At 37.0% G+C, this 9,981-nt stretch overlaps 1 protein-coding gene across 2 annotated transcripts; it reads right to left on the minus strand.

Moving 5' to 3' along the window:
- Positions 1 to 1,043: 1,043 nt before the first annotated feature.
- On the minus strand, positions 1,044 to 4,714 carry LOC116205325 (adenylosuccinate lyase-like). Of its 2 annotated transcripts, none has more exons than XM_031537896.1 (11): positions 4,601 to 4,714; positions 4,249 to 4,490; positions 3,955 to 4,107; positions 3,304 to 3,519; positions 3,024 to 3,206; positions 2,653 to 2,874; positions 2,351 to 2,467; positions 2,124 to 2,267; positions 1,835 to 1,936; positions 1,672 to 1,740; positions 1,044 to 1,556 (listed from the first exon to the last, which is right to left on the minus strand). In XM_031537896.1, exons 2-11 carry the CDS (start codon positions 4,429 to 4,431, stop codon positions 1,323 to 1,325), a joined length of 1,623 nt encoding a protein of 540 aa, XP_031393756.1. In that variant the 5' UTR covers positions 4,432 to 4,490; positions 4,601 to 4,714; the 3' UTR covers positions 1,044 to 1,322. The 2 variants fall into 2 exon arrangements, with proteins under 2 accessions (XP_031393756.1, XP_031393757.1); XM_031537897.1 differs by having other exon boundaries at positions 4,249 to 4,482; positions 4,601 to 4,703.
- Between the last annotated feature and the right edge of the window lie 5,267 nt (positions 4,715 to 9,981).

The raw sequence follows: 9,981 nt of genomic DNA on the forward strand, positions 1-9,981 counted from the left end.
GTCCATCAGAATCAAATCTAAACCATCGCTGAGCGGTCGGATCTCACCGAAATAATCCTTGGCAATTGCGATGAGATGCTCCAGATCTCCTCATATTGGCCTCCCCTGACATATGAAATTGCAAGATCATAAGAAGTGGAAGGATACTCATTTTCGTCGAGGCGATTGGGCTCCATGTGCAGATCCAATATTCTGCAGTCATCGCGGTCTCTGCTGCTGAATCTCTTGATCTCATTGATTCCAGCATTCTTAATTCACAAGATTGCAGCATCATTGCGAGTGCAATCAGTAAAGTGACTACCAAAACCCCAATTGTTACGAGCGAATCAATGAAGTCAGTAGGTGCAAAAGATGTCATGCAGAATCCCGACTTCGTCAATCCAATGGAATTAGCCATCTCTGCGAACAAACGTATTTAGGTAATCAAACAGGTAATTCCAGTTTTCGCCTCACTCTTACCCACTGCTACCAACATAATAAAGAGGATCAAGAGTTGTCACATTACCGGAGTTTCCTCAGCTCGGGAGGCTCTGAGCAGAGGGCATAAGCAGACATCCCAACTTCAGTGTAACATCAAACTACTCCCCATATGTCTCTGCAGCACAGCTGCTGACAATAATGGGGAAACATAAGCACTGAAGAGAAGATTCATCGACAGGAAAGAAGTTGCTTCTGCATAGAAACTCAAACCTTTTGACTTTCATATGTCGTATCTATCTGCAGAATGCTACTCAATCGGAGATGAACGAATTCAGGTAAAGCCAAGATCGGTTTCGGTATACGAAAACGAACCAACCACATCTTTATGGGAAGCAAGTACAACAAACTTGTACTCTGAGATTTGGAAATTAGACCATTGGACCATTCAATTTCATTTAGGCAGGCCCACTTTCAACCTTAGCATCCAATGTTCTAGCATAATCGAGATTATGATTTCACCTATACAAAATCATGGAATCGACAATAAATCGCCTCAATGGGTTGGAATGATCGAATCAGGTTGTTGGGCTTTCTGCTTGGGAATAGAGGTAAAATAATTTCCATTTTTGAAATGAAAATCAGTCGAATTCCAATTTAATTATCCTCAATACATATCAACCGAGGTTTGAGGGCACCTCGTTAATAATACACCGAGTTATTCCCAAAATTTGCTTTATGAAATTTCAGAATATTTTTATACAGACATTGGCTGTATTTCTTATTTCCTTGCCCTACTTCAGGGCTTTCCCGCATTGCTCTGTTTGGCTCAATAGCCCTCGTAATGATTCCGAACAAACAACAGGAACCGAAATTTCCGAAAAAGAAATTTCTGGTTTCAGTTTTCATAGAACCTTCATCCGATTCCCCAAGCTTATGGCTGTATTTACATTCCTCGCCAACTCAGCAGCTGCCCCAATATAAGAATGAGGAGTCATCTTCACGAGCCTTATTTTCCCTTCGGTAGGTAATTCTAGTCGTTCTATAAACTCCCTCATGCTTTCCTCAGAAACAGCCCTTCCTCTGGTCAGTTCCTTCAGCTTTTCATACGGTTCAGGAACACCGAATCTTCGCATAACCTAAGCCAAAATGGAATTAAAAATAAAGGTAGAATTAAGCAACCATCCAATCTCTTCATGAAATTAAAGTGGTAATCCAGAGCCCTTTCAGTAAAAATGGAGAGATTTCACGTACCGTTTGTATTGGCTCGGCAAGAACCTCCCATGATTGATTCAAGTCCGCATTCAAACGCGTTTCATTTACCTAAATAAAAGGAAAGAAAATCCACACGTAAACCTTTTGAAGATTGAAAAAACCAAAACTATAACAATGATCATTAAGAGAAGTATATGAATACCTGAAGTTTTGCAATTCCCTGCAATGCACTCTTGTAAGCAAGAAGAGAATGTCCCAATCCTTCACCCATGTTCCTTAAAACGGTCGAATCAGTTAAGTCCCGCTGAAATTCATACCAGAAGATTATAATGGTCAATAAACCTACAATTTCCATTAACACATCAATCTAAGCCATTTATGAACAAAACTCTGCGCAGTTTAAATCACTACCCACTCCAGAGAACCATTAACATAGCCAAAAACAAATTAGATCAGGGAATAACTTGAAAGAGAAAGCAATTCAGTCTCACCTGCCACCGGGAAATGGGCAATTTCTCGCCCAGGAAAGATAGACCGGCATTGGCTTTGCCAAGATTACCTTCACTATTTTCAAAATCGATGGGATTCACTTTGTGGGGCATTGTTGATGACCCAATTTCACCCGCCTTCGTTATCTGTCAGTAATTGTTTCATGATTCCTTTAATTGCTCGGAAGTTCAAAATGCAGGATTCAAACTAGATGCATCACACCCATTACCTGCTTGAAGTAACCCAATGAAATATAGCCCCAGATGTCCCGATCAAAATCAATCAATATGGTATTGAACCTGGTGATCGAATCGAACAGTTCTGCCATGTAGTCGTGAGATTCTATCTGCTCACAGGGATAAAAGGAAGTTGTTTCTCAGAAATTCCATGGCTTTACAACATATCATTAAACAAGCACATACAATGCAGCTCAAAGGCCTTCAACTTTATAAGGAGATGTTCTGTTTAGCAGAGATATTTCCACAAATCTTGAACAGAACATAAGATACAAAATAGATACAACTTACTAACCTGAGTCACATAACCATTAAAGTTCAATCCCAGAGATTTTGTGAATTCTTCGGCCACACCTGACCAGTTGATACTAGGATAGGCAGAGAGATGCGCATTATAGTTGCCAACTGCACCGGCAAACTTCCCCATGATTTCAACCTGAGATATTTTATTCCTCTCTCTGCTCAATCTGACTGCAAAAACAGCCATTTCCTTCCCCAAAGTTGTCGGTGAAGCAGGCTACAAGTAATTTAAAGCACATTCATAACTTTACGTGATGGAATAAAACACAAATAACCTTATTACCTCCCACTTTACATATAAAAGGTTGCAATCACTAAGCCACTAATAAATGCGAATGGAACATTTTAGCGCAATAAGAAACCTACCTGACCATGTGTTCGAGAGAGCATCGGAATGTGAGCATTATTCTCAGCCATGATAGCTATCGCGCTGATCACTTTATCCATTGCAGGAAGTATGACTTCGTCCATGGACTCTTTTAGCATCAATGCATGTGCAAGGTTATTAATGTCCTCAGAGGTGCAAGCAAAATGGAAAAACTCAAGCACCTGTGAGGCAGATAAATACATAATTCATTGACAATTAAACAAAAGCACAGAAGAGCACTTCAAGTCTGTGTTTAGGGAATTAGATAAGTGATTTCACCTTAGCAACCTCTGGTTGTGATTGGCATTTCTTCTTCAAGAAGTATTCCACTGCTTTTACATCATGATTAGTGACTCTCTCAATATTTTTTATTTCTTGAGCATCATCCAAGTTAAACCCATCAATCAGTTCTTGCAGAAAAGACCGAGCTTCATCACTGAACCTTGGAACTTCGACAACTTCAGGAATTTCTGAAAGCTTCAGCAACCACTTAATCTGATAATATAAAGAAGCAATCAGAAAAGAGAATCCGGGAAGAGGTGTTTGAACATATGAAATAGATAATCCCAGAAGACCGGAAAGAAGTTTGAAGCTCTGAACGATAAATACTGCAGTAATTGATATATCTCTTTTAAGGCCAGAAATGCCAGAACTAAACCACATTCAGCATCATACTCTTCGAACAGACTTTAACAGTGCCTAAACTACCCAAAAAAAAAATCAACTAAAGCAAATCAAATGCTTTCTGCTTAAGATCTCGCAGTTGGCCTTGCAGTTACTTGTATAATCAGGAAAGAACCTAATTAACCAATCAACTGCCCCTTCGCGGGAAAAACGAATCATACTGTTTAGACCTGAAAAGCTTCCAGTTAACTAACAGAGACAGCAGAACAGTCAAGAAATGCTTCGAAGCAGGGAATGCCGATGTACCTCGACAAGAACCCGGAAGTAGATGAGCCCATACTCGCTCATATAAGGGGCAAGCTCCTTCACTTTGCCCCAGTATCGACCGTCCAGCGGGGACAGAGCCGTCAAGCTCGAAAGCTCAAAATCACGCGAATTTTGAGCAGACATTCCTTTCACCTGGGGGGAAAAAAAAAAGGGCATCTTTTGATTCTTCGAGATAGAATCCCTAACCATGATAAAACTTTCTCAGTCTCAGCTAGTTCAATAGAGCTGAAGACTACTGAACGCACAGTACAACAACACAAACTGGTGAGCTACCCTGTCGGTGGAGACGTAGTGATCCTTCAACAAAGCTCTGAGAGAACGAGGAAAAGGTGTGGAGGGGGGCCGCCACTTGAAAGTCTGAGGAGCTATCTGACTCTGTCTCCCGGCGAGAGAGCCGCAGCCGCGCGAAGGGAGGTTGTTGCCCAGAAGCTTACGGGAAGCGGCTCCAAGCTCCATCAGAGCAAGGCAAGAAGACGGCTTTCCGACGCTTCAGAAGAAGAAGAAAGACTGAAACCCTTCGGCGCAAAAACAACGGGAGGGAGGGAGCACGCAGCAGCAACTTGGTGAGAAAGGGACAGCAGTAGCACGAGCTCAGTAAATGGAACGGGAGGGAGGAAGCACGGACCGGCAGCAGATCGAGCTCGTGAGAGGAGGGAGGGAGCACAAGCAGCAGCAGAGCAGCTCGCCTGGGGAGGGGATGAAGCAGCAGCTGCCCGTGGCGCGACGCCGACCGTAACCTGAGGCAGATAAAAGAGACTTGAGGCGTCCTTTCCTGACGGCCCGTTTGATGGGCCTGAATTGGATTGGGACCCCGGCCCAGTTCTGTCAGAATGCACACTGAAATCTAGAAACTCATCGAGTAATCCAATTCGACTTGGTTCAACTTATCAAGGTGTAAGACTCTGTTTACTTTTCATGAAAATGAAAAATTGTAGAATATGTATTTACCTACTTAAAATGAAGAATAATTTTTTAGGAAAATCGAATTTTCTAATTCTCCAAATTCAAAGCAATTTAGGAAAGTACTTTTAATAGTTTTCCAATTCTCTTATCTTTAATTGGAAGGTTCTTTATCAATTATCTTTATCTTTTTTAATTATATCAATTATCATCCCTTCAATTGGAAAGTTTCCAATGGTTATTAGTTATTGAATATAAGTTTGAAAATTCTAAATTCTGAGTTTATAAACACGACTTCTGAATTTTCTTTGCATAAATAAATTTAGAAAAGGAGAAAAATTGGGAAAGAAAAATAGAAAATACTTTTTTAAAAGTAAACGGGCCCTAAAACTCTCTAAATCAAGAATTTTCTCCATTCACAAGACTCAAAATCGAGACTCTGTTTTAGACTTCGTTCAGAAGTGATGGCGGTTGGATAAGTGTTTTTTATGTGTTAAATTTTCCAGCATAAGTATTGTTTAGCAAATTAGTTAAAAACCATTGTTTGATTGATTTTAGTGGCTAGAAACTCAATTTTCTCTAATAAGTTGATAGATGCTTGTGAAATATGTTTATACTTATTCTCTATTTCAAACATCAATTTAAATTTCAGCAATTTTAGATTGTTACATCTTTATTTCGAAATCAGCACTTATTTTTTAACAATTCTATAGTATTTTTACATTAACAACAAAATTCTCGAACCAGTTCTTAAGATGAATAAGTGTTGAACCGTTTGAACCAATCCTTATTGATTCCTTTCGTTTTCTTTTTTCAATTTGTTGATCCTTTTCTTTTGTGAGATTGAATGCTTTTTTATTTTGAATTTATTTTTTAATATCAAGAATCTCAAAAAACACTAATTATGTTATATTTTAATGCTTTACTGCTTGTTATTGCTTTATTTTGGTTATTATGTCCCTTAATGATTGCTTGGTATAATCGAAAACATTGAAGCAGAAATTAGTATTTAATTAGTCAACAGATCATAGATATCTAGAGTTTTCTGATCATACGTAATATTACATTGTAAATCAGCATCAAAAATAAATTTTATATAGGGACCCGGTTCAATAATTCGGCATGCTGGCCTTATATGTCATGTGAATATATGGAAAAAATCAGTGGTTAGCAATGCGTCTAGCTCCTTTGATAAGGTACACAATTGGGGTTACGTGTAGGTGAACAAGTAACCTATATAATAAGAGAGCATGATTATGGGAAAAAGATATTTTTGGCCTATAAGTTTGACATTCTGTCAATTTTAATCCTATAAGATTTAAAACTATCTAATCGGTCTTATACGTTTGTTCCGTAAGATAATTTTGGTCCATAAGTTTTGAAAAAAAAAACATTTTTGATCATATAAGTTAGCTTTTAATTAAAACATTGTCTTATAATTTTTTTTAAAAAAGATATTTTTGGTTCTATAAGTTACGAAATGGACCAAAATTGCCTTGGAAGCAGACGTATAGGATTAACATGACACTTTTAAAACTTAAAGGATCAAAATTGATCGAAAACGAAATTTATAGGATAAAAATGTCTTTTTCCCGAAATTGTTTTATAAGGTTATTTGGTAACTGAATATACTCGCAAGAATAGCATAAAGGGGAAAAAACATTGAAATCTCTTAAAGAGAACTCCCGTCCTAGGCTAATATTGTAACCTAGAATTGATTTAAACATACTAGAAAGGGATAAACCCTAGGTTATTCGGAGGGGCTCGGAAAGAAGCATCTTTTGTTCTCATCTACCCACGCAAATCGGTCTCGACTGTTTGTCTTTGTATCAAACATGAGCATTGTAGAGAGTCCAAAACAAAAAATCCTATCATTGCCAAGATGCACTTCGAGCTCGCCATTTCTATCGGGAAGCGGGGCTCTGATAACCTCGACCATTGAAGCCGGAAAGTCAACCCATCTGTTGAGAATTACAAAATCCCATATGAAAAAGATGAAAGAACAGTCATTGTTTTATATAAGACTTAGGTGCCATCACTTATCAGCTTGAGTTTTTAAGTGGATATGGGCCCGAGCCCGTATAAGCCCAATGGAAATTTAATATGGTATCAGGCGGGTTACCCTTCTGCATGTCCACGTGGGCTCACATTACGCAATCCAATATCGAGAGCAGCCAAAAGAGCGCATCATGTTAGTACCCCTCGTCCAAGCACGGAAGATGAGCCCAGCTCGAGGTCAATTGTTGAGGACGGGTGTTTAAGGACACAAGACAACGTGTATGCAGAAATAGACCACACGTTGCACGTGAGAGCGGGTGTTGAGAATTACAAAATCCCACATGGAAAAGATGAAAGAATAACTATTGGTTTATATGAGATTTGGGTACCACTACAAAAAAGATGAAAGTACAACCATTGGTTTATTGGGTACCACCACTTATCAGCTTGAGTTTTTAAGTGAATATGGGCTCGAACACGTATAAGCCCAATTAAAATTTAAAACCATCCATTGTTGCAATGCTTGTGAAAAAAAACATATACGATCAAGGGTATTACTATTCAAGAGTTGTCTTGATTCTCTTGAACATCAACCAATGGATCGATTGCTTCATCAGTCTCAGTATTGATAATAGTGGCGCAGCCGAGAGTTGATGCATTAGCCTTTTGATTTTCCATTGGATTTGGTAGTTTAAAAAAAAAACTGCAAAGGAGCATAGCAGAATAAATTAGTTTAACTTATGATGAGGTGTTGTTGAAAAATTCAAAAATCATGAGACTTTTATCTGCAAAGAATATAAAATAAAAAAACATATATATATATATATAGATTTCTTTTTTTACTCTTAATTAATGAAAGAAAGAGAGGAAGGTCAAATTTGCACAAAAACACAAAGAAACGTGTTCTATCTAAGGTATAATTTATGGAGAGTTCAACTATTTATGTACTCGCTGGATAGGAAGAGACGTTGTACCTGGAGAAGTAAGAGTGAAAGACTTTGGGAGCAGAAAGCTGATGAAGCAAAAAAGAATCTGAAGACAAAGAATTTTGTTTGCTTTGGTGAAGATAGGGGAGGATCGACCGTCGCAATTTATAAGATTGAATCGGCGGGGATTGGTGGAATCGGAATTGGTAAGTCTTGAAATTGATAATAGGCTAATTAATCTGAGGTTGTGTTCGGCTTGTGATTTCTATAATTTATTGTAACTCTATTTTCGTTAAAAAAAATATTTTTAGAAAAATAGTTTTATTACGTTATTTGTTTAAATATATGTGTTTATTGGAAATCCAAATTGTTCTTGCATTTGTTATTTATATTCCTAATTTAAATTGCTATCTAATTAAATAAAAAATGTGTATATCATTTGAAATTGGTGAATATAAAATAAAAATAAAATACTTTTACTTATGATATTATGGAAATAAGATCAAGCAAGCAAAGGAAGAAAGTCATGTAATAATATTTAACAATCGGGAATGCAATTAATTGGTTGTCTCAATCTATTCTTACTAGTGGGACTTTCGTGCTCATATATATGCTCTCTAATCATGGTCTCCATTTTGTATTTTAAAAAAATATTTAATTTCTAATTCTTAGCAAATAAGAGAGTGATTGCCACCTTTGCAATGAGAGATATATTCAGTATTTGGAATTTATGTATTCCAAGAATTTAAACTGTAAATGAGCATCAAATATAATTTTATTGAAAGAGCCTGCTCTAAATTAGAGTTAAAAATTTTATAGATAATAATTTTGTTTGTGTTTTTTCGTTTGTTTCTTATGCAATTTTCGGTTCGGTAATTCGACATATCATTCATATAAGTCATGTGAATATATGAAGAAACTGGTGGTTACTAATGCATCTAGCTTTTATAGTGTATTATTTATTTGGGAATAAATCTCTAGCGGTACGTTTGGTTTGATGTAATGAAAAATCCTTTCCGAATCAATTCCGGCCGAAAGCCTATTCTTTAGTTTGGTACTCGTAACACTTGTAATGGATACAAATGCACGCGAGGTCCTCTATAGACTTCGTTCTCCACCAACCAAACGCTGGATAGCTCATTTTAATTGCCTCTATGACCCTTTTGTACCATCTGATTTTTCTATTCGATCATAGGCCAACATTTGACACCAAGACTGCCAATATATTGGATTTCAATTTTAATAGATTTTCACGGTCCTAGTTTTTATAGAAAAAGAAGGCAGTGTATCTCGGAGATATAAGCAGCTAGTGCCTTGAATTAATATTTCGAGAATATATCTTGTGTATCGGGGTCATGTGGTGACACATTCAAATCAGACAGTCGAATATGATGATAGGAGGACCTCTTAACAACTAATTCGGCACATAAAAGGAATTTTAATGGCCATTCTCTATGCAAACATTTTGGGAAAGTGGGTGGCAAACATAAGAGACCAAGAACTGTATTTTCAAAATCCACGGAAAAGCATCCACCGAAAAAAAAAATCCATTCAAAAGCATTGCACGAAATAAATAAGATCAATTTCTTTGTTCGGTTACATAAGATGATTGGTCGTACACAAGAATTGTACAAATGTGATTTGAATGAGAGAAAAAGGGTGTAGAGCATTGTGTATGCTTTTGCTCGGTTCTAACAAAAAAAATTCAATATTCAATTTTTGTAGAAGGACTATTCGTATTCTTTTATTAGCTTCTATTTTAGTATTAGACCATGAGCATTTTTTTTAACCGAAAACTGGTAGATTAGTCTCCAAAAATAGGTCCAGCTTATTTACTTTTTATTTTTTTTGGCCATGAGTAGGTTCAGTTTCAATAGTTAGATTTTCAGAAAATATGACATGTCATGATGCTCGTAGAGAGAGACTGGAAAGTCCCACCGTTAGAATCAAACTAAAACCTCTTAGTTCACATGTGAGCAAGCAAGCCGCTATACTATATTGATTTTTCACAATATTTGTTTTTTCAATGCGTACTGTAATATCTAGAAATTCTGACTAATCCAGTTCAAGTCAGTTCACCCACTAATAGGTAAAACTTTTTCAATCAAAGATTTTTTTCATTTTCCTGACTCAAACCCAAAATCTTACTACATACTTGGAACTGCTACAAATTTTGTTGGTA

This window comes from Punica granatum, chromosome 4, assembly GCF_007655135.1.
Source record: "Punica granatum isolate Tunisia-2019 chromosome 4, ASM765513v2, whole genome shotgun sequence".
In the NCBI taxonomy this organism is placed as follows: domain Eukaryota; kingdom Viridiplantae; phylum Streptophyta; class Magnoliopsida; order Myrtales; family Lythraceae; genus Punica; species Punica granatum.